This window comes from Canis lupus, chromosome 2, assembly GCF_048164855.1.
Source record: "Canis lupus baileyi chromosome 2, mCanLup2.hap1, whole genome shotgun sequence".
Taxonomy (NCBI): Eukaryota; Metazoa; Chordata; class Mammalia; order Carnivora; family Canidae; genus Canis; species Canis lupus.
Window position 1 is genome coordinate 9,724,235 of NC_132839.1, and position 25,584 is coordinate 9,749,818.

General features: G+C 37.1%; 1 protein-coding gene and 1 long non-coding RNA gene across 10 annotated transcripts in view; one reads left to right on the forward strand and one right to left on the reverse strand.

Moving 5' to 3' along the window:
- Window positions 1–9,885, reverse strand: part of LOC140612259 (uncharacterized) — a 39,687-nt gene extending 29,802 nt beyond the window's left edge. For 5 of the 6 annotated variants that reach the window (XR_012013546.1, XR_012013540.1, XR_012013539.1 and 2 more), the window contains exons 1-2: window positions 9,782–9,885; window positions 2,080–2,243 (exon numbers count right to left, since the gene is read on the reverse strand). This is a non-coding gene — a long non-coding RNA (uncharacterized lncRNA). Of the gene's footprint in view, window positions 1–2,079; window positions 2,244–8,705; window positions 8,995–9,781 lie in introns of those variants that run through there. The other variant, XR_012013543.1, reaches the window with a different exon arrangement.
- The window catches only part of SLCO6A1 (solute carrier organic anion transporter family member 6A1), a 94,614-nt gene continuing 78,070 nt past the window's right edge, over window positions 9,041–25,584 (forward strand). For 2 of the 4 annotated variants that reach the window (XM_072789411.1, XM_072789420.1), the window contains exons 1-3: window positions 9,041–9,570; window positions 21,325–21,585; window positions 24,095–24,277. In XM_072789411.1, coding sequence (XP_072645512.1) covers window positions 9,258–9,570; window positions 21,325–21,585; window positions 24,095–24,277 — 757 coding nt within the window. In that variant the 5' untranslated portion in view covers window positions 9,041–9,257. The remainder of the gene's footprint in view (window positions 9,571–21,324; window positions 21,586–24,094; window positions 24,278–25,584) is intronic. The other 2 variants (XM_072789391.1, XM_072789401.1) reach the window with 2 other exon arrangements.

A 25,584-nucleotide genomic window follows, 5' to 3' on the forward strand; every position in this document is an offset into this window, starting at 1 on the left:
CTTTGTTTACATTTTCTTTTTTTTTTAATTTATTTTTTATTGGTGTTCAATTTACTAACATACAGAATAACCCCCAGTGCCCGTCACCCATTCACTCCCACCCCCTGCCCTCCTCCCCTTCTACCACCCCTAGTTCGTTTCCCAGAGTTAGCAGTCTTTACGTTCTGTCTCCCTTTCTGATATTTCCCACCCATTTCTTCTCCCTTCCCTTATTTTCCCTTTCACTATTATTTATATTCCCCAAATGAATGAGAACATATAATGTTTGTCCTTCTCCGACTGACTTACTTCACTCAGCATACTCAAAGACAACCTACAGAATGGGAGAAGATATTTGCAAATGACATATCAGATAAAGGGCTAGTTTCCAAGATCTATAAAGAACTTATTAAACTCAACACCAAAGAAACAAACAATCCAATCATGAAATGGGCAAAAGACATGAACAGAAATCTCACAGAGGAAGACATAGATATGGCCAACATGCATATGAGAAGATGCTCTGCATCACTTGCCATCAGGGAAATACAAATCAAAACCACACTGTGAACTCTATTTTAAAATGTCTAAATCCATTTCTTTTAGATTTAATAGAAAAATGAAAGGATACCCCCACTAGATGGCGGCAAATTAAATCTTTTAAAACCACCGGTTTTAAGGAGCTGATCATTAAGTTGGCAGACGGGAACTGGGAACTGGGAATTTAGGCAGAAACCATGACTTGCAAAATACACTAGCAAATCATAAAAACTATCAAGCAAATTGTGATTATAGACTATCTACATTGGCCTCCTACAGTCAAGCTCTTTCAATATCAATTCCTTTGGACGCATAGATAATGTCCTAAGATCACACCACAGACAAACTAATTCCCTCCAGTCTGACGAGTTCTGAAAATGCAATCATCGACTGTGACAGACACTCACCTAATTTACAAATTCTGACCAGTCTTGTGACTAATCTAGCATCCAACCCTTTCCGTACCTTTCCTTTCCTGCCTCCTTCCTTCGCTATTCAGTCTTGCTAGAGGGGTTAGATGCACAAAGGTGTGAGGTTTGTAGAGGTGTTCCTGGTTGTGTTGATTATGAGCTTTAATACAACAATGATACATGCTATTTTCAAACTTGTTAAGGGATAATCTTTAAAATACCCCTCATATTAAAATAGATTTATGTTACGGGCCGCCTGGGTGGCTCAGTCAGTTAAACATCCAACTCTCGGATCTCAGCTCAGGTCTTGATCTCAGGGTTGCGAGTTCAAGCTCTGTGTTGGGCCTCCATGCCTAGCATGGAGCCTACTTAACAAGTAAAATAGATGTGTTTTAGGTAGCAGAAATTGAGTCTTATCCACATAGCAGAAGCAAAGCACCAAATATCCTTCCAAAGACTTTCTCCTTGACCAAACTTTAGACAGATTCCCCTGAGCCTTCTTTTCAACTAGTCTAAACCAGTCTTATCAAAGAATCCTGCTAAGACATCATCTTCCTACCCTTGATATCAGATCACCCTCCATATCTGATCAAGTTCTCTGTCCCCATCTTTGATATAGAAGTCCTTGGCTTGCTTTTAGCAAGAGTCCTGTTAGCAAGAATCCCGTCATGCTTTAAGTCTCTTTCCTCTTAATTATTTTCTATCTACTGACCCCTGCAGTCTGCTCTTTAGCTGTAAATTCCCACTTGCTTTGCTGTATTTGGAGTTGAGCACAATTTCTCACCGTTATTGCAAAGCCTTTTTTTTTTAAATCAAGATCTTCTTATTCGAGAGATAGAGAGACAGAGACAGAGAAAGAGAGCATGAGTGGGAGGGGAAGAGAGAGAGGGATAATCCCAAGCAGAACCCTCTCCAAGTGTGGAGCCCATTACAGAGCTCGACATTACGACCTGAGCCAAAACCAGGAGTCGAATGCCCAACCAACTGTGCCACCCAGGCATCCTGCCAAGTCTTCCTTTATGTTTTAACAAGTGTCAGAATCACTTCTCTTTAATAATTTGTTTGTTTTTTTAATGTTTTATTTGTTTTTAAAACTTTAACGTGTAATCTAGCAATCATTCTGAATGATTTTAAATCTGGGGTTACTTACAAAGTGCATTATCTCCGACATGAATTCATTTCCAAAGATCTTCACCATCTATCTTCTCATTCAGCTGCTTCTTACTTCATTGATTGACCTCCTAAATAATCTTCTACTGTCTCCAACTTCAATCCTCTCAGCCATTTGCACACTGAATTCCTAGGCTTCATTAGCTAATGAGTAAAAATTACTTTATGTTTATTTCAACATCACACATTCTAAATTGTAGAACTCAGCTCTCCCAGATACTTCTGAGTGCCCCCTCTTTCTACAAAGATGTCAGTCAGGAAGTCGTTCCTGGATGACAACTTCTTCTTTCTTCTTTCTCCTCTACCTCCTTTCTTCTCAGCTCATTCCCTTTCTGAGTCATTTATTGTTGGAAAGTTGCCTCAGGAAGCCTAAAAACTCTTTGTTACTGCTTTTAAATTTATCTCTAAGTGTTTTCAGCCTCATGTCTAATGTACTTCATAGTAAACATTGATTTTGGATGTTATATTTCTTACAAACCATCACTTATTCAAGTTTATTAAGGATGCTCTCAAGTGTTGTCCTCTCACTGTGGCCTTTGGTGAGGTCATACACTGATATATTTTGCCCTCAAGTGCTACCCATTGCTTGAGGGTCTGACTTATAGAGGGCTATGCATAGTAGGTACTTTTTAATATACAGTTTATAATTGTAACAATTTGATAAATAATCATCATTGTTTAAGTATCTACTATATACCAGGAGCCATGCTAGATACTTTTAGCATATTGCTTCTAACCCTCACAATTCTCTTACAAATGAGTTAACTATTATTTTCATTTTACAAATGAAGAGTTAAGGGTAAGAATGTTTTAAAAAATTCTCCAACATGACATAGTAACTAAGCAGAAGATCTGGGTCTAAAGTCTAGGTTTAATTCTCCATTTATAATGCTTCCTTCATGCCCCCATGTTTGTTTTCCTCTGAGTTTAAAAATCACTCAGCATTTCATTTATCTAGCAGTTAGACTTTTAACCTCAGAAACTGGAGGCTCACGGGAAGCCAAAAAATAAATAGATAAAATAAAGTAAAATATTTGTAATCGTTGAGAGAACTACTACTTTCGGTACCCATATACTTAATATTTTTAGCAATCGATTGCAGTCCCTTTCAGCCTACCGCCTGTAGATCTTATAGTTAGTGCAGAATATGTAATAAGTTTGTGTAATTATGGGAAGCAACATTAGAAACTGTCACTACATTCAATCAGAGAGGAATCTAGAATCATTCACCAGGGCAACTAAGCAAACCAGAGCCATTTACTAAAGGGAAGTTCTACATTCCTTAATATAGGATTCACTTCTGAAAAGTCTTCTGTATTTATTAATAGGAAAGTCACCCCTGTATTCAGCTACGTTATAGTAATTTGTACCATCATGGTTTTTTTTTTTTTTTTGCTTTATTGACTCACTTGCCAGAAAGAGTTCAATGAAATACCCTCAATAGGTTACTTTAGTGATTTGTTCTTTCTACATATATGTTTAGAGGTTTTAGCTGAAATAGATATTATATGGAGGATATTTCACAGTATCTCATAAACATTCATTGCTTAATTAAAACTCATCTCTTGAAATATCTTAAGCCCTTGAATTGGTTAATTTCTCAGGGACTGCTTTAGTTGGTAGATATATTTCACTGCCCATATTGAAATTTTATGTGACAGTCACTTGTTAACTTCCAGAAACCATGCAAAATTATTTTTTTGTTTACAAATTTGTTTGCAAATTCAAAGACAGTTTTTCCTACACTTGGTATTTCCAAAATTGGGATGTGTCTTATAACTTTGTTTACATTTTCTTTTTTTTTTAATTTATTTTTTATTGGTGTTCAATTTACTAACATACAGAATAACCCCCAGTGCCCGTCACCCATTCACTCCCACCCCCTGCCCTCCTCCCCTTCTACCACCCCTAGTTCGTTTCCCAGAGTTAGCAGTCTTTACGTTCTGTCTCCCTTTCTGATATTTCCCACACATTTCTTCTCCCTTCCCTTATATTCCCTTTCACTATTATTTATATTCCCCAAATGAATGAGAACATATAATGTTTGTCCTTCTCCGACTGACTTACTTCACTTAGCATAATACCCTCCAGTTCCATCCACGTTGAAGCAAATGGTGGTCTACATTTTCTATGAAAAGTTTTACATCTGACTTTCAGAAAAATACTCTACATGTGAAGATGTCCGTTTCAGTATTGTCAAAGCAAAAATTAGAAATAATCCATACTATCAATATGGGAGTGGCTAACTTGTAGTAAATCTATACAATGGGATTCTGTGCAAACATTGCACCATCATATAAATATAGCCACCATGGATTGTTTGGTGTGATGTTTACTAAGGTTAAATGTACAAGGCGAACAACGATCTGTTATTTCTTCTTAAATACTTAGGCTACAATCCTTGTAGCTGGATGGCAGTGCCCTCTATATACAATAAAAACCTTGTGATGAGACATTTCTCCACTCAAATAAATGCTGTTATTAAAAAAAGACAGAATGAAAAAAAAAAAAAAAAAAAAAAAAAAAAAAAAAAAAAAGACAGAATGAAATCATTTAGCTAGCTTTAAAATAATTGCTATTAATTCTGTGATTTAAACAAATTTTAGCCCCCACATAACTTATATGCTTAACTTCTACGAACTGAAAACGATCCTCTATGATCACATTCTCCATTGTGGTAGCCCCTGGCCGTATATGGCTATTGAGCATTTGCCATGTGGCCAGTCCAAACTGAGATGTCTTGTAAGTATGAAATACAAACTAAATACTAAAGATTTAGCGGAAATAAAAGAATAGAAAATATTCCATCAATAATTGATGATTTCAAAAATATTAATTACAGGGATCCCTGGGTGGCGCAGCGGTTTGGCGCCTGCCTTTGGCCCAGGGCGCGATCCTGGAGACCCGGGATCGAATCCCACGTCGGGCTCCCGGTGCATGGAGCCTGCTTCTCCCTCTGCCTGTGTCTCTGCCTCTCTCTCTCTCTCTCTCTATGTGACTATCATAAATAAATAAAATAAAAAAAAATTAAAAAAATATTAATTATTTGTTGAAATGCTAATATCTAGGACATATTAGGTTAAAAAATATTACTCAATTCAATTTTGCCTGTCTCTTTTTATTTTTTATTTTTTTGTGGTCGGGACTAGAAATTATATATGTGCTGACATTTTATTTCTATTGTATAGTACTCTTCTGTTGCTTTGGTCTCTTAAAGACTCAAAAACTTCAAGGGCCTCATTTCTGGCTGAAACTAAAACGAAATTAGTAAGGCACCACTTAGTATTTCATTTTCACACTCCTTTGGACTTTAAAAATTTTGGGATCAAAACAACCACCATAAAAAAGCCAAATGGCCATGGGCAGAACTGCTTCTAGAACCTTGTCTTTCTATTAGCTTGCAATTATGTTAGTAAACATCACTACAGGTGTGGCTGCCCTGACCTTCCAGCGCATGCTCTCTGTTAAAGTGAAAAGGACATATCTTTTTAGGACTGTCATCTGATGCTTCCAGTAGTGATTTCCAGACTTACTTTCTTAAAGGGCCAAATCATATTTTTCTCGATGGGTATTTTAAATGCTATTGAAAATATGGCTACACATTCACACAGTTGTTTCTTGCACAGAGGATTCCTCAACTAACCCTGGCAACAAGTTAAAGGTCAATGGGTCTGATGCCGTTTATCAGTTCGGGGTGGTTCCCTTGTTTCCTAAATTTCTTGTGATTTGTATCATGAAAGGGTGATGAGTATTTTCAAATGCTTTTTCTGCATCTATTAAAATGAGCAGATCGATTTTCCTTTTGTTAATCTGGTGAATTGCATTAAATGATCTTCAAATGTTAAACCAACCTTGTATTCCTGGAATAAATTCCACTTGATCATGGAATATACTTCTTTTTATATGTTGTTGGATTTGATTTGCTAACATTTTGAGGATTTCTTTTCTTTTTTTTTTTTTTTTTTTTTACAATTCCTGACATCTTTTTGAAAGACATTTTGATGGACAAAGAGTTCTTGGTCGGAGACTTTTATACTTTAAAGATATAGTTTTATTATATTCTGGACTGCATAGTTTCTCATAGTATAATTCACTTTTATTTATTTATTTATTTATTTATTTATTTATTTATTTATAGATTTTATTTATTTATTCATGAGAAATACAGAGAGAGAGGCAGAGATACAGGCAGAGGGAGAAGCAGGCTCCTTGCAGGGAGCCCGATGTGGGACTCGATCCCGAGACCCCAGGATCATGGCCCGAGCCGAAGGCAGATGCTCAACCGCTGAGCCATCCAGGCACCCCTGATTTATTTTTTAAAGTATTTTTAGTGTAATTTACTTTAAAAATTTGTTTTTCCATAAATTATATTTCTTTTTTCTCTCATTTCCTTCAAACTTCTCTAATAGGGCTTGATTTTTAGCAACTTGACTGGGATATGTTTAAGTGTATTTTTCTTTGTATTTATCTTGCTTGGCATTTTCTGAGATTGTTGCTTATGTGTTTCTACATTTTTCATTAGTTTTGTAAAATTTGTGACCCTTCTATCTTCAAATAATTCTTCTACCTCATTGTCTCTCTCCGGTACCTCAGTTATACATGTGTCAGACCACTCAATGCTAATGTTCAGATGTTGTATATGAAAATATATTTCATACCAATGTATTTATACCTGGGATTGATGATTCTTCTATCTGACTGTTAGGGTAGATGTGTCAGTGTCAATAGGAATAGAGATGGATTTGGATATTGTTTTTGCTCTATTTCTCTTTAGTGCACCACAGGCTTAAAATTCTTCTAATGGGGATTGAAACTTCCTTATGCTTTGTCTGAAACCTTGAGAGTCTTTTGTCAGTGTAACTACTCCACTCTCAGCTTTCAGCAGGTCTAGTATGCCTGTAACTACAGAGGGGGTCTCTCTCTGCTCTCTTGAACCACTTATATTGGTGTGGTGCCATTGACTTTGTATTCATGCAAAGCTCAAAATGGAAACAGAGGAGAGGTTCTCCTGGACAGCCCTAGCCTTACTTAGGCCCTGAGGATCTGAGCCTCAATGGTTGGACTTTGCCTTGTTTTGGTGGCAAGTCTTGGAAAGATGCTGCTCCTGCCCCTCTCGCTTTGTCAGATGATTTGTATTTCTACCCTTCCCTCTGGTGGTAGCCAACCTTCAGGTGGGCCACAGAACAGAATGTTTTCCCACCTCTTAATGATACATGGCTTTTGTTCTGTTCATCTTGCTTTGCAGTGATTAGGGGGCAGGAGAGTTTCCTGCCTCAATGCCAGGGAAGAACTACTTTGGCTTTGCTTGTTCAAAGGCCCAGGAACATAACACTTTGGAGTAGGAAGGTAAGCAAGGATCCCTGCTTCTCTCTCAGCATCAGTTTATCATCACCCAATGTGTTCCTCGTTAAGGAGGGTTCTCTTGCTCTGTCAAATGGCAGAGATCTGATACGTGGGTATGGATTCCCCTTGTCTCTGAGGTTCCTAGGATTTCTAAACTATTATGCTAGCCCTCACTTGTCCTTTAAGAATTAATATTTCAAATGTTTTCTTTTAATCTTATTTTATTGTTGCTATCTCTTCCTTCTGTGTTCAACAAAAGATGAAAGAGTCTGTGTCCTATCCTTCTTCCTAGGAGTTTGGAAGCAATTCACCTGGCTGCTTTGCAAATGTAGCTCTCCAATGGGCTTAAAAAGTGATTCTTTTTTATATTATCCAGGTTTTCTTTTTTTTTTTTTTTTTTTTGGTTATAGTTGTTAGAGCCAGGTAACATTCTGTTTGGCTTTCTATATTCTGAGTAGAAGCAAAAGTCTTAGAATAATTTCTTTTGAATAGACCCATATTTTTCCCTTTGCTCTCATGTAGTGCCCAGTTGGGTACCATGGCACAAGAATCAGAGTCCTTCTACTTTCCTTCCTCCTAGGCATCCTATTTCATTTATGCTTATTAATGTCATGAAGCCCTGTGAATGGGTATCCTAGTTGAGTATGATGAATATGGAAAAACTAGGGCATTTTTTCTATTTACGTAGTGACCATATATTTGGCAAACTAGGTCTCTTAATAGAGGCAAATGACTTTTCCACTCCCTGATGGGCATATAGTAAGGCAAGCTAAAGGCTCAGGTTGAAGGTGGAGTCTGTGATATCCTTCTCCCCAGCTCTTCTCAGTGGTTTTTCTCCTGGTCTACCAGGCCTAGCACTTGCTGGCTGCACAAAATTTTGTTGAAGATCTGGATTGTTTGTGGAAACACAATGTCTCATCCACTGGAAGGAAGATAGTTTCATTTCTCCTGTAAAAACATCTAGCCTGTATATAGGGCCTGAATAACTTATATTTCTGTCTGAGAAAAAAAAGCCGAAAGGAAGGTGAGTTTTTACCATAAAAATATACACATTTCATGTTCTCTTATTGTTCTCCTAAATTCTTTATGTTCAGTAAACTTTTTTTGTACCTGAGAAAGTAAATCACACCCTAGGTCCCATCCCCCTCTTTAGAGAGAAAAAGAATAATCCTTTCTATTTTTGGTCTAGGATAGTTTCTCTGATAATAATTTCTTTTTGGGAAACACTTCACATAAGAGCATTCATTGGGATATTGGTTTTACCATCTTTTTGTTTGATTTTTCTCCAAATATGGCAGAAATGTCTTCTTTTCATGTCTCTGATTTCTCCCGGGTCCTTCAGCAATTTTCGGGTTGTTTACAGTGAGATCATCCAGGTCAAAAAAAAAAATTAGGATAAGTGTGGGGAAACTGGGGGACAGTTCCACTGTCGCCTCGCTGCACAGTTGTCTTTCGTTGCGTCCTAGCAAAAACTATTAAATCTAGCATCTTCTGACTTCCATTAGGGTTACTCCAGCTAGAATCCAGTAGTATTAGCTTCCCTCCCTCCCCACCCCCACTCCTCTTCCCCACGTGGAAGCAGAGAAGGAAGCAGCCTTGGAAGTTCTCTTTGGGCAACTGTCAACCTTGCAGGGACGTTTGCTTTCTGCTCAAGGAGAAAGGCTCGCTCTGGAGGCTTGGGCCTCTGGTGGCCACCGGTTGGCTGACGTCCGGGCCTGCTGGCTCTTCGGTGGAGCGGGGGGAGCGGGAGGCCCCTGGGAGCAGCAGGGCCCACCTCCCTCGGCCGCCGCCCCCGTGTGACCCCAGCCCCCCACCATGCAGGACGCCCTAGCAGAAGTGGAGCCCGAGGTGGCGCCGGCCCAGCTTGCTGAGAATGCTCAGGGCGAGGAGGACAGGAAGGACCAGAAGCGAGTCTGGCGTATAAGGACAGTTCCCACTAGCCTGATCAAGTTCCATGCTTTCCAAAAAGGGAGAGGTCAGCCTGAGGCCAATCTGAAGAAGAATCGAGAACGGAATGAAAGTTTGGAGGGACGCTGCGGCTTGGGTTGCATGGTTATTCCCTGCTGCCAGCGTTTAAACAACATCTATTGTTTCATGATTTTCTACTGCCTCCTGGTCACCTCTCAAGGTGAGCCTGAGTGGGAGTGGCTGTCATTCTGGTGAGGGCAGCCCTCAGGGACCCTTGGGGTTGCTACCTGGTGGAGGAGGAGGCCAGGAGAGGGATGAGGCCTGAGTGGAGGACTCCTTGGGGTGCCCCAGCTTGAAGCAGCTGTACTCTCACGTTCTCAAGGTTCTCAAGGTCTACCTGGAATCAAAACAGATTAAAAATGGGCCATTACCTCGGGTTTGTGCACCTGTCATCGCTTCACTTCAGCAGGTGCCTGAGGGAGCCAGTCCACCCTAGGGAGTGTGAGGCCATAGATGGGCTTGGCCTCCAGAGAGCAGCCGGAGGGAGGGTGGTGTTGAGTCATTTAACATTGTTTGGTCACCAACCCTGGGAAGTTCAAGGTTAAATTATTCGGGGGATTAAAATAAAATTGAATATGGTGTCTGTGACCACCCATTTGTTTCTACTTCTGCTCACAAATTGGAGACATGCTGGCCAAGCTGCTCCCCGCCTGGATTTGGCATCCTTGTGTATGAGTTGAGGAGGTGAAGTGGAACCTCAAACAACCCATGTTAGAGACGTCAAACTGGAAGGTGTTTATCCTTGTCCACACAGTTAAACAAAGATTGTGAATTTGAATGCCTTTAGAGAGGGTATTCATTCTTTACTTGGCCACAGCCCTTACCACTCCCATTACACGTAGAATCCTTTACTATGCTGTTTACACTGATGGTATTGAAGTTTGCCAAGCATGATCTGGTTTTGCTCTAAAATGTTATTTCTAAATAAGTACAAAAAAAAAAAAAAGGCTGTATGTGATAAGAACCATATGAGAAGAATGCATAAATAATGATCAGTTTATCTTGATTTTAAAGAGGAACTTTCTTGGGGAAGGGGCATCTTAATTATACCCTAATTAATAGGGTACAATTGTAATAGCTGGAATGTAGATAAGGAGTATTTACTGTAAAAGGAAATGAATGAATGAATGAATGAATGAATGTTTGGATAAAAAACCACTCAGTTACAGGAAAGCCTTGTTTCAGAATGGTGAGTGATGACTTTGGCTTGGATGATGGTTTCACCTAAGCACCAAAAAGAGTAATTATATCTGTTTTGTTCATCGTGTCTCTCCAATTACAGTGACTAAGACACTCAATTAAGTATGTATTGAATGCATAAGTGAATACAAAAGAAGGAAAAGACAAATTTTCAGCATATTATGAAGGTCTATAAATAAATACCAGTCCGAAAATTTTGAGAGGATACTAAAAGGTGTTCACCTCACTAATGTACTGGGTGATGAGTAAGGTGCTTTACAGGTATTATCTCACTAAATATAATCCCTTCACTAGGTTGGTAATGAGGAGCCATTGAAGGTTTTTGAAGAAGTGGTTTGCAGTGAATGTTTTTAGCTCCACTACTTATTAACGGACTTCATATAGATCATTAGCTCAGTTTGGGTATGACGTTGAGCCTTCTATTCATAAAAACAATATATCTCTTCATGTATACTTATCCTATCCGTTGATCTATTTATTATTTATTGTTACTTTTTAAACAATTTTGAAGTAATTTCAAACATACAGAAAGGGTGCAAAGGTGATACAAAGAATACAGGTGGCCCCTCACCCGCATCCTCCAGTTGTCTGCATTTTACCACATTTGTTCCTTCACCATAATACGTACAGACTTTTTCAGACATGGTGCCCATTGCTGCTAAAGATTCCAGGGTGTGTTCTCCCAAAGTGAGGACACTTTTCTCACTAACCACTTTTCAGACAGGAATATCAGTGCAACACTACCATCAAATTAGGAATTGGTGGCCCCACTCAGATACTGCCAGCTGCCTCACTATTATCTCATTTTCCTTTCTGGTCCCAAGTTCTATCCAGGAACACACATTGGATTTAGCTGTAATATTTTAGACTTTAATCTGTAGCAGTTCCTCGCTTTCCCCCCTGTTTCTTATGCCCATGCAAATCTTAAGGTATATGGGTCTTTCATTCTGTATGTTGAATTTCAACCTGGGTATAGTTTGATGTGTCCTTATGACCAGACTCGGGGCATGCCTGCCTGATTGCATCCAGACTATAATGAAATTGGTGTCGGGCATAATGCCAGAAGATATAGCCATAAAGGTGGGATTTTAGGATTGGTTTTATTATGCCTTTAGTCTTGAGGTTCTGAGCCGTTTGGGCCGTGGGAGAGATGGGTAGTCATTTTTGGCATGTAGTAGCATTGTAACGAATCAAGCTACCACTTGTGTTTGATTGCGATGAGGTACAGGTGGAAACATGTATCTTAGAAGCCCAATTGGCTCTACCCTTTACCTTCTGGTAGTGGTAATGACTGTAAGTAAGGGTGCTGGTGATGGATGGAATCTTTTGAATGTTCTTATGAGGAGAAAATGACAAATTCAGTTCTGCTAACTCTCAGCTCAAGTCTGAGAATGCTGGAGCCCCCCTCACAGCCCTAAAAGAAGTTCTCATTTCTTTTAACCATAGAGCTTATATTTTTGGAAATCAAACACAAATTTAAGCGTATGGGTTGATGAGTTATAATGGCATTTGAATGCACAATCTAGTCAAGTTTGTCTTGCATCTTGTCTTCTGTTAAGTATCCAAAAAGAGTTATTAATTTTTTTTTAGTCCATTAAGTTTGTTGTGTATTAGGCCAGGGTGGTGACTTCTGAGCTCCTTACATGTAGAACTGGAACAGTATATAAGTGTTTGTGTGGACACATATTTTCATTTAGAGAAGTGATTTTTATACCCAGGAGTGGAATTGCTGGGTCCTATGGTGACTATGATTCACTTTTTAAGTATGTAAATTTTTCATATATGTGTTTTATTAGTGTGAGGAAGTTGCCTTCCATTTCTACTGAGTATTTTTATTAAGAAAATGTGGTGGGTTTTGTTAATTGCTTTTTTGTTGTTGTTGTTGTTTTGGCATTCCTTTATTGTATTAATATAATGAATTACATTGATTTGTTTTCATATTTTGGTATGAAATTAAGAAGCCCCATGGCTTTTGCACTTTTAAATTTGGTGAAACATTCAAAATAATTGTAAACAGAGGCAACTTATTTGAAGAGTTTTGTCTTTCAACAAGGTACTTGTCAAAAATTCTCTGAGAGTATTTTGGCAGAAATATTTCAATACAAAAAAACTTATTTAGTAGTGTTTCCTTAAGCTTACTAGATATTTATAAACCCCTAGAGAGTGATTTCTCAATTAAAATGTGACCTACAGTGAAGAGTCATTTGGGGCTTCACATTTATTAACTATATAATTGGAGATCCGTACCACTTCCTCATTCTGGCTGAATGATTAACTAGAAGGATATGGGACTCAGGAAGATGTTATACTCATGGCTATGACTTATTACAACAAAAGGATACAGATTAAAATAAGTAAAGAGAAAAGGCCCATGGGACAAAATCCAGAAGAAATCAGGCACACACTTCCATGTATCCTTTCTCAGTGGAATTGCATGGACATGCTTGATTTTTCCAGCAGCAACGTGTGTTAACAGATGCAAACAGTTACCAAACAAGGAAGACTATGTGAGTCTTGGTGTCTAGGGCTTTTTTTTTTTTTTTTTGATCAGTCACTTAAGCATGTAGCATCTGTGTGATTGACCTCAGCTATTCAGACACCATTACCCCACTCTTGCACGCACAACAAAGAATACATTCACCAGAAATCATATTATTAGCATAAATTATGTGATCACACTGATACGTGGCCCAAGGCCTCAGTCATACAACAACACATGTTCACCTTGAATCACTTGTTTAATATAAACGGTTAGATCAGAGGGTTCTGTGTGGTCCAAGGCCTCAAGCAGAATATTCCAAGGGCTCAGAGTTATCTTCCAGGAACCAACCAAAGGCCAGTCTTGAAGATAGGGATTCTTTGAGCATCAAGGCCTGCTGAAGTAATGCTTTGCTGCAAAACTACACAAAGCCACTTGGATGACTTGCAGCTAATATGATGAGAACAATTAGAAAAAAGCTCATATTAAAAGTATACTTTTAGAATGTATTTCAGAAAAAAGTATGAATAACATTTTATTAGCAATAAATATGGCTAAGAAATTAAGATATGTGAGTACATATCAAGAATCATATTTTTAAAAAGTTATATAATATAAAGGTGTTTGAAAAGTTTTTGAATAAACTTAGCTTCATTAATGTAATATAACTAATTTGCCTATAAATTACAAAAATTATATGATTTTTAAATATACTACTACATAACAGGCATTGAACCAGGAAAAGAACAAACCATCAAAGATAGAATCTAAAGTTGGTTATCTGGTGTGATTAGGCTTGAAAGCAATGAAAAAAAGCAGTATTTGTGCCCGTGAAAAAGGTATACTTGAGGTTTATGTCATGTAGTAATAAGAGTTATTTAAAATGTTGCCTAGAATGAAGTTCTTATTGAAGGCAATACTATGGGAGATGAATAGCTTCTTCAACTGACTTCTTTGGTAGGATTTTTGACTAGAAGGGTTCGGGGGTTGATTGACTGCTTCCAACTTCCCTGGGAAGTTTACAGAAAGATAATAAGAAGGTTAGGGCATGGTCAGGGAAATGTGTGAGCTTCTCTGATGGTTCTATGAGATTCTCATCATTTTTAGCCACACACTGCATGTCTTGAACAGTTCCAACCCAGAATTACAACCTAAGCTCAATGCACAGATTCACCAGACCAGTTTTGCTAGAGTTGAGATATTGACTGGAGAAGAGTGGAACTGTAAGAATTGGGGTAAGGGCATTTGGCTGGAATTCAATGAATCTGAGGACCATAAGTCCCCAAATCCTAAACCTCCTCTCTCGGTAGGAGCAACTATTTCTAAAGAGAGCAATTCCTTTCTTGAAGACACCAAACTGACCTCACCCAAGTTAAGGGAGTGCTGATTGCCCTTATGATGCACCCCACCAACCCTTATTGCCGCTAGACTTATAACTATAATTAGATCCCAGCCTTCCCAGAATGACTAACATAAAATCTATCCTGGGAGATACTCTACACCACAAATTTGCCTGCCACTTCAGTGATATTTCTAGGAACAATTGGCTTCGAGTATGAGGGCTATCTCTTCTAAAATGAAGGAAAAGTTTCTTGTTTTACTCACTGTTAAGCATAATCTTCAGTGAAGTTGTGGGTTTTTGAAAGTAGAAGTGTGTTATGGTAGCACTATAGCTTCACTGAGGAGCAGCTCTGAAAAAATAGAGGTAAAGGAAATCTTCCTAGTGGGCAGACCATCGAGCAATACGTCTGATGGTCCAGATTGCCTCAATACCATGTTGCAACTGCCCAATGGTTTGACCATTTGATGACTAGGAGAACTGGGTGAGTGGCATGTTCCTTTCAATAGGCAGAGTTATCCTATGTGGATATTCACTAAAAGAAAAACATCACAGTGGAAGCTTTCGATGAGATAAGTAGTCATCCTGTGAAATTAGCATCTTCCCCCAGTCATTGTATGTCTTGTTCAGCGAGCTCATATTTACAGTGACAATCCCATCAGGAACGGAGGTTAGGCAAGAACTGAAGGCCTGGATTTATTTTTACCACTGCTGGTGTGGCTATTGTACTTATTAAATACCTTATACACACACCATCATGGTTGTCTTATTTATTATCACATTGCTTTAAATGAAGGAGTTCATTTTATTAGAGAAAAAGTGTCATCCGGAAGTTCATATTCATCATGGTCTTACCACATATCTCAATAACCAGAAACTCTTGGCTTTATAGAAAATTATGATGTCCTGCTGAAGACTCAGGTAAGGCCCAGTTAGGAGAGAACAATTAAAAAAATTGTGAATGCTTTTCTGTAAGGTGAGGCATATGCTTTGAGATAGAAACCTGCATATGTCATGTGTGATCAAGAAGTAGAAGAGGGGTTGAACAGTGAAAGAAGGCTGTAAATAGCAATTGTGTTTCCATAACCATTTAAAACTGCAGCAACTATGAATTTTTCTAGCATTTGTTTCATGTGTACACACACACACACATATACACATTTGTGTGTGTGTATTTAATTTTTTTCTTTCTCCCTTACTGTTTGATAAAAGAATATTGTGGGATATATTGTTACAAATCCACCTCTGGGTTACAAAATGACCCTGAGAAGAGGAATTTAATATCCCAACCCCAGAGATAGACATAGTTACTGACAGGAGATTTATTATTTTTTTTGTTAAACATTTTTTAAAATTTAAATTCAATTTGCCAACATACAACATAACACCCTCAAGTGCCCTCCTCAGTGTGCATCACCCAGTTATCCCATCCTCCCATCCACCTCCTGTTCTGCCACCCTTTGTTCGTTTCCCAGAGTTAGGAATATCTCATGGTTTGTCTCCCTCTTTAATTTTTCCCACTCAGTTTCCCTCCTTTCCCTTATAATCCCTTTCATGGTTTCTTATATTCCCCATATGAGTGAAACCATGTGATGATTGTCCTTCTCCAATTGACTTACTTCACTCAGCATAATACCTTCCAGTTCCATCCATGTCAAAGCAAATGGTGAGTATTCATCTCTTCTGATGGCTGAGGAATATTCCATTGTATACATAGACCACATCTTCTTTATCCATTCATCTGTCAATGGACACTGAGGCTCCTTCCACAGTTTGGCTATTGTGGACATTGCTGCTAGAAACATCGGGGTGCAGGTGTCCTGCCATTTCACTGCATCTTATCTTTGGGGTAAATCCCTGGCAGGGCAATTGCTGGGTCGTAGGGCAGGTCTATTTTTAACTCTTTGAGGAACCTCCACCCTGTTTTCTAGAGTGGCTGCACCAGTTCCCATTCGCACCAACAGTGCAGGAGGGTTCCCCTTTCTCCACACCCTCTCCAACATTTGTTGTTTCCCATCTTGCTAATTTTCCCCATTCTCACTGGTGTGAGGTGGTATCTCATTGTGGTTTTGGTTTGTATTTCCCTGATGGCAAGTGATGCGGAGCATTTTCTCATGTGCTTGTTGGCCATGTGTAGGTCTTCTTTGGTGAAATGTCTGTTCATATCTTTTGCCCATTTCATGACTGGATTGTTTGTTTCTTGGGTGTTGAGTTTAATAAGTTCTTTATAGATCTTGGAGACTAGGCCTTTATCTGATATGTCGTTTGCAAATATCTTCTCCCATTCTGTAGGTTGTCTTGTAGTTTTGTTGACTGTTTCCCTCGCTGTGCAGAAGCTTTTTATCCTGATTAAGTCCCAATAGTTGATTTTTGCTTTTGTTTCCCTTGCCTTCATAGATGTGTCTTGCAAGAAGTTGCTGTGGCCAAGTTCAAAAAGGGTGTTGCCTGTGTTCTCCCCTAGGATTTTTGATGGATTCTTGTCTCACATTTAGATCTTTCATCCATTTTGAGTTTATCTTTGTGTCTGGTGTAAGAGAATGGTCCAGTTTCATTCTTCTGCACATGGCTGTCCAATTTTCCCAGCACCATTTATTGAAGAGACCGTCCTTTTTCCAGTGGATAGTCTTTCCTACTTTGTCGAATATTAGTTGATCATAGAGTTCAGGGCCCATTTCTGGGTTCTGTATTCTGTTCCATGGATCTATGTGTCTGTTTTTGTGCCAGTACCACACCGTCTTGATGATCACAGCTTTGTAGTACAACTTGAAATCCAGCATTGTGATGCCCCCGGTTCTGGTTATCTTTTTCAATATTCCCCTGACTATTCAGGATCATTACTGATTTCATGCAAATCTTAAGATGATTTGTTCCAACTCTGTGAAGAAAGTTCATGGTATTTTGATAGAGATTGCATTGAGTGTGTAAATTGCCCTGGGTAGCATAGACATTTTCACAATATTTATTCTTCCAGTGTTTTTCCATCTCTATGTTTTCCTCAATTTCTTTCAGAAGTGTTCTGTAGTTTTTAGGGTATAGATCCTTTACCTCTTTGGTTAGGTTTATTCCTAGGTATTTTATGTTTATGGTGCAATTGTAAATGGGATTGACACATTAACTTCTCTTTCTTCAGTCTTATTGTTAGTGTATAGAAATGCCACTGATTTCTGGGCATTGATTATCCTGCCACACTGCCGCATTGCTGTATGAGTTCTAGCAGTCTTGGGGTGGAGTCTTTCGGGTTTTCTATGTACAGTATCATGTCATCTGTGAAGAGGGAGAGTTTGACTTCTTCTTTGCCAATGTGAATGCCTTTTATTTCTTTTTGTTGTCTGATTGCTGAGGCTAGGACTTCTAGTACTATGTTGAATAGCAGTGGTGAGAGTGGACATCCCTGTCCTGTTCCTGATCTTAGGGGAAAGGCTCCCAGTATTTCCCCGTTGAGAATGATATTTGCTGTGGGGTTTTCGTAGATGGCTTTCAAGATGCTGAGGAATGTTCCCTCTATCCCTACACTCTGAAGAGTTTTGATCAGGAATGGATGCTGTATTTTGTCAAATGCTTCTTCTGCATCTGTTGAGAGGATCACATGGTTCTTGTTTTTTCTATTGTTGATGTGGTCTATCACATTGATTGTTTTATGACTGTTGAACCAACCTTGCATCCCGGGGATCAATCCCACTTGTCATGGTGAATAATCTTCTTAATGTACTGTTGGATCCTATTGGCTAGTATCTTGGTGAGAATTTTTGCACCCGTATTCATTCAGGGATATTGGTCTATAATTTTCCTTTTTGGTGGAGTCTTTGGTTTTGAGATCAAGTAATGCTGGCCTCATAAAAGGAGTTTGGAAGTGTTCCCTCCCTTTGTATCCTTCGAAACAGGTTTAGTAGAATATGTATTATTCTTTCATTAAACATTTGGTAGAATTCTCCTGGGAAGCCATCTGGCCCTCGACTTTTGTGTCTTGGGAGATTTTTGATGACTGCTTCAATTTTCTCACTGGTTATTGGCCTATTCAGGTTTTCTATTTCTTCCTGTTCCATTTTGGTAATTTGTGGTTTTCCAGAAGTGTGTCCATTTCTTCTAGATTGCCTAATTTGTTGACATATGGTTGCTCATAATATGTTTTTATGTTTTTAAAATCATTTTTATTTCCTTGGTATTTGTTGTGATCTCTCCTCTTTCATTCATGATTTTATTAATTTGAGTCTTTTCTCTTTTGTTTTTAATAAGACTGGCTAATGGCTTATCTATCTTATTAATTCTTTCAAAGAACCAGCTCCTGGTTTTGTTGATCTGTTCTACAGTTCTTCTGGTCTCTATTTCATTGAGTTTTGCTCTAATCTTTATTATCTCTCTTCTTCTGCTTGGTTTAGGTTTTATTTTCTGTTCTTTCTCCAGTTCCTTTAGGTGCAAAGTTAGCTTGTGTTGAATTTTTCCAATTTTTTGAGGGAGGCTTGTATTGTGATGTATTTCCCTCTTAGGACTGCTTTAGCTGTATCCCCAAGATTCTGATTGGTTGTATATTCATTTTCATTAGTTTCCATGAATCTTTTAAATTCTTTTCTAATTTCCTGGTTGACTCATTCATCTTTTAGTAGGATGGTCTTTAAGCTCCATGTGCTTGAGTTTCTTCCAGATTTCATTTTGTGATTGATTTCTAGTTTCAAAGAATTGTAGTTTGAGGCAGATGACAATCCCAATCTTTTGGTCTCAGTTGAGACCTGATTTGTGACCCAGTATGTGGTCTCTTCTGGAGACCGTGTGCACTTGAGAAGAATGTGTATTCAGTTGCATTGGGATGGAATATTCTGTTTATGTCTGTGAAATCTTTTTGGTCCAGTGTATCATTCAAGGCCCTTCATTGTTGATGTTCTGCTTAGAAGATATGTCTTTTGCTGAGAGTGCTGTGTTGAAGTCTTATACTATTAGTGTATTATTATCTATGTCTTTACTTTGGCTATTATTAATTGATTGATATATTTGACAGCTCTCACATCAGAGGCATAAATATTCATAATTGTTAGATAGACCCTTTAAGTATTATATAGTATCCCTCGTCATCTCTTATTACAGTCTTTGGTAGACTCTAATTTATCTGATATGAGGATAACTACCCCAGCTTTCTTTAGAGGACCATTTAAATGGTAAATAGTTCTCCACCCTTTCATTTTCAGGCTGGAGGTGTTCTTAGGTATAAAATGAGTCTCTTGTAGACACCATATAGATGGCTTTTGCTTTTTTATCCAGTCTGACACCCTGAGTCTTTTGATGGGATCACTTAGCCCATTCACATTCAGAGTAACTATTGAAGGATTTGAATTTAGCTGACAGGACGTTTCTTGCTTTGGCCATTGTTCTTCTTGGCCACATCTAAAATGAGAGTTGAAGAAAATTCTTCTTTTTGATGCAGCAAAGTTTTTATATGTTGTTTCCTGCTGGTCTTGATCTGTCAGACTGTTGTTGCTCCAAGTCTGACTTACAGTTTCTTTTTCAGTAAAATTCCCTTACCAATTTGGTTAGGTCTATGATATGTTTGAGAAGTTATTTGTTTTTACCTTTTATACTTTTTATACAATTTATACCTGTGCAATTTACTTTTTATATTAAGAAAATCCATTCAGATTTATGATTAACCTAGATGATGGGTTAATATTACGTTGAGATGGTTATGATGACTGGACTCTGTGTCCTTGTTTTTATTCTTTTTTTGAAAGAGTAAGAATATTTTTATAAGAATGAGAATCATGCAATGTTAGAAGCATGACAATGTTGCTATTAGTTTGGTATGCTAGTTGATGAAATAGAGGAAGAAGGGTGAAAATGAGTCCTGAGTAGTCTAAAGGCTGAACTCAGCAATTTACTTTTTTTTTTGGCCATAAACTTCATTATTCATGATCTGGACTTATTCTTCTTTACAAGGGGCCAAGGGGCCTATAAACTACATTTCCCAGTCTTTCTCACTGGCTTCCACTTAGGCGTTGCCATTGAGAGGCTATGGCAATAGATTTGAAAAAGGGGCAAAGGAAAGCCTCTTTTTTGTTTTTTCCTGTCTCTGGTGATGTTTTTGGCAATAGCCCAATGCAGGTGAATAAGAACTCCTGGATTTATGCTCAGGCATCACTGTAACAGCTCCATCAGCAGCAGCAGTGGGTGCTTCAGCAGCCAAGGCTTATGGCTCTGGCTCTGCAAATGTGTAAGTTTTGATGAGTAACTCTTTTCCCTTTTCACTCCAACAAACGTACTACTTTTGTAACCAATGTCTATATTAAATTCTTTATGTTTCAAATATTTAGTGTGATTATTTTTTTTCCTAGTTGGTTAGAGAGGGATAGAGATACAGGTATATGATATCATTTACTTAATGTTTAGAACATGAAAACTCTCTATATTGTTCAAGGATATACACATTGTCCAAAAAAAGCATTTAAAAGGGTCAGAAATGATAAACTTCAAATATAGGATATGGGTTACAGAGAGAGAGGGGAATGTGTTTGGGGAACACATGATAGGCTTCAAATATTTTGATGTTTTATTTCCTGTTCTGGTTTGTAGATAAATATTCATTAGATTGCTATTTATTCATTTTTATGATTGAAATATAATACATTAAAATAAAGATGAATACTAAGTAAGATGACTAAAAAAGATCAGTATTTTTCAATAAATAAATACAAAATTGGTACAAAAATTCAATTAGCAAATATTATTATTGATTAAGGCCTATTAGTGTTTTAGAAGTCAAATTGTGTGCTTATAGATCTTAAACAGTCAGAATACTGTAAAATAAACTTAAATCAATGCAAATTGTTTTGGTTTGTAATGAGTATCATTGTGTTCTGTTTTGTTTCTTAAAATGCATATTGCTTTCTTTTTATTTTCTTTTTATATTTTAGGTATTGTGTTTGGTCTCATAGATCTAAGCATTGATACTTTTCAGAAGGCCTATCATCTGAGCAATGTTGAGAATTTATTGTTATCTTTGACTTATGATATTTCATCTTGCCTGATAGTAGTGTTTATATCATACTATGGAGGAAAAGGAAACATACCAAGATGGATTACGTTTTCCTCCTTTTTGGTAGGATTTGGATCACTTTTATTTGCTTTTCCATACTTTAGTGATGGAAATTATCAATCAAGTATAAACATTGAAGGTAAGATTATAAAAGGTACATCTTATTATTCATTTAAACCATTGGCTTAGGAACTTAAACTAATTTATAATATCGGTCTGTACATCTACCCATCTGTACCTATGTATGTTACCAAGTTTATTAAGATAATTAATTGTAGCTCCCTACTAACATATGTATGCCCTTCTCTCATCTTCTCATGATCATATATACTTTCAAGTAAGAGATAGGCATAGGAAGAAGAAAGAATATTTTGGGATAATTGTTTTATAAAATTGTTTTTCTTTTGTCAGTTTTCATATGTATTATAAACCTCTTGAGAACTTTGGTAATTCCTTATATCTCCCACAGTATATTTTCCCTAATCCTTTATTTTGACCTCAACACACATACATAAAAGCACAAATAAATACGTAAACAAACACACAGAAAAAGAAAGATCAGACTCCTACCATTTCAAAATGGGAGCTGCACTTTGGCATAGGGCTTGGAATTTAAAAATATTAGTGGCTTCTTCACTTTGTTCATTTAAAAAAAATTATTCCACACTCTTTTTGCTATTGCTTGTAGTTAAAGGCTATTTTGAAGTTTCACAGAACTATTTCTGACTCTGGTTGTGTTGGCTTCTTTCTTGCTATGTATAGGTCATAACAATGTTAAAATGTATTTAACCATTTTGGCAACTTTAAACTGGACTTTAGCAAGACATGGTGGAAAAAGTCAATGTGTGTATATATGTGTATATACATGCTTATGATATTTAAAAGTATGCTTATGATGTGTGCTCACAATATAAGTAAATAGTTCATATTAAATGCATTTATATATTTGTGTGCTATATAATTCATATATTAAACAGTATGTTGATATATCATCAAAATATGAACTATATTATATTCACATACATTTATAATGTTTTGTTCCCTTGGTGGAAAACATTTGTTTTCAGATGTTGGACAGCAGGGGATTTCAGGACTTTGATCGCTAGGAGAAGGGAAACACACAAATTGAATTTTATAGGAGAAGTCAAGAGTAGCACACTAGGGACATATTTGATTATCAGAAGGCTGAATGACACCCTTGAGTTTCATAATTATGAATTGAAAGTGAGATTTGCATCGTTGTTTATTTTCCTCCAGCCACATTCAGCTTTATAAGTGTAATAGTGAAGCTGGGAGAAGAATTTAATTTGATGAAGGTTGCAATTTTACCAAGGGATTGCATGATAAGAGGGCAAAGGATTTAAAAGTGCTAAGATGTCAATGGGAGAAATTAAGGACATGAGAGGACATTAGTTAGGATGGTGAAAAGGAGCAGGATCAAAACCCTAGTGGGTTGTAAGGATTGTTGGAATTGGTTACTAGAAGTGATCCAGAAAGATAGGGGTGTTTTGAATGTGGAATGCTTGAAATTGCAATTAAGAAGGGTTTGTAGTTGTTGGTTTTGAAAGTTTAGAATTAAGTGGAACACATATATTTGGGAGGAGAAGAATTCAAGGGACTAAGAGATCAGGGAATTTAAACTATCACATTTATACTGATGTCACCACAAGTTTAATGTATCTGTGTAAAATTGAATCCTCAGTATTTTGAATCACAATTCTAAAACCTCCTCCCACTTGACATAGCGTCAACTAGCATTCGATATGGATACTGAACCAGACGAAAATTTCCATTAGCATACTATTTTGCTGTGTGCATTCTAGCCAGTTTTCCATGAAAATATTTTAAGAGCATTTGTTAAATTCCAATCAAAATGAACACATTCAGAATGATCTAAAAGCATTGCCTGGATCTACCAATCTAATAACAAATGCAATTCTAAGAAATAGTCATTTACTACTGTTTTACAAGCATGTGAATAGGAAAAGCATAAGAAATAGACTGCCACCTAAACGAATTTAAAATCTCGTGAATTACTATGTAATGACTAACAGAAATAAATTTTTGTTGTATAATGCCTTCTCCTTATGAACCCATGTTCAAGAAGTTAGTGGGTCTGAAAAGGTAAATTATTTAAACAGAGTGACACAAAGTTAATGTGAAGATGGCTGAAAAAGTAGATATAGAACTAAACTGATAATGCAGAATTTGATAATCTGATAATACATATAATATAGAACATTAGAAATATTTTTTCCCTGGGTGTCAAAAGTCAGGGGTGCCAGATGCCAAATTTAAGAGAAACGTGTGTGTGTATATACACAATATATGTGTATATATATATATGTATGCATAGGTATGCACACATCATTGTGTATATACGTTATTGTGCATACACTTATATTTGGTTTATAATATGTTCATATTTTCCAGTATTCCCACAAATTTCCTTTCATAACTTTTTTTTCTGAGAATGTGATGGTTGATTTTAGAACTGCTACATTGAGTATAAATGAAATGTTAACTTAAAAAAAAATAAGGTGGAAATAGCTTTGTAAAAGGTAAAATATTTCATGAGAGATATTGCATATTTCTTGTATGTTTGACTTTTGACTCATTTAACAAAAAAGTAATTATCTTTTCAAAAGATATTTGCCAAGAAATGAAGACTTCCAAGATTTGCAAGAAATCCTCATCATTCTCAACAAAATATATAGCTTCCTTCATCCTGGGGCAGACTGTGCAGGGAATAGCAGGAATGCCTCTTTATGTCCTTGGAGTAGTCTTTATTGGCAATAGTGTTGCCACACACTCAGCTGGTATTTATATAGGTAAGTTTATTTTCCTCTCTAATATGATTGGCCTATTTTGATTTTTTATTGAGCTTTTATACCTTGGTGCACCTATCTAAACTGATACGCAAATGCTAATTGCTGGCCCTATAAGGGCCCTATAATAATTATAATAAATGATAACTGGTATGTTTGACTTCAGAATCACATTGGACTACCTAATTCTGAGGAACTTCTTGAAGTTTTGGAATTGTAGACAAGTCATCTGAAAGTCATTAAAGAGATAAAGGGAAATAGGAAAAATAAATATTTTTTTATTAAAGATTTTTCATTTATTCATGAGAGACACACACAGAGAAGCAGAGACATAGGCAGAGAGAGAAGCAGGGTCCAGGCAGGGAGACCAATGCAGGACTTGATCCCGGGACTCCAGGATCACGCCCTGGGCAGAAAGCAGGCGCTCAACCACTGAGCCACCGAGGCATCCCAAATACATACTTTCTTAAGTAATAAAAACTATAGTCTTTCTCTCTCTCTATATGTGTCTAGTATATAATACACATAACATTTATACATATGTTTTCATATCAAACTGTACACGCCACATTTCATTTCTCTAGGAAAAAGTCTCAAATTGTTTGAATTGCCTGAATAGTCATATGTTTAAAGTGGGAACATAGTTGGGAAGTTGCTGCCATCATGTTCATAAGGGGATAGAAGTATTGTTTCATGCCTCCTCAGTACTTGATTCAGTGTGGTATTGAAATCATCATCATCCTTGTACTAAGCCCTTTATGTACATTAACTCGCTTCATCTTTTTGAGGAGCTCAGATATTTTGAAGTTAATGAAAGTATAATCTTGTTCATCCTATCAAGTAGAGAAGTGATAGGCTGTTTAATTAACTGCAGTGTAGTACCCTCTGTTTCCAGTGTTTTATGCCATGATATCCTACAGTAAGTTAGCCAGGGGCGTATCTCACAATGATCTGTATTTCTTTATGTTACAATAGCCCTGGTCTTGGTAGATCATTTATCTGTACAGAGTTATCTATCATGTTTTTATAATTAAATTTTTTAAAGTATTGTGAAGATGACAAGAGTAAATAGCATGTGGCCCCAAAATAATATTTTTTCCACCAGAAATAAGGAAAGTTATGTCAATAAATTAAAATAGATGATATTCATATTTATGTCTGCTTTTAGAAAAAAATTTGTAGTGATTTATTAGTGTTAGCTGAGGGTGGCAACAAATCTGTTTTTCTTTTGGTTCTACTGCATGGTAATTAAAATGCACATCTACACACTGCAAAAAGAAATCTACTTTATTGCCTCCCCCTGCCACTAT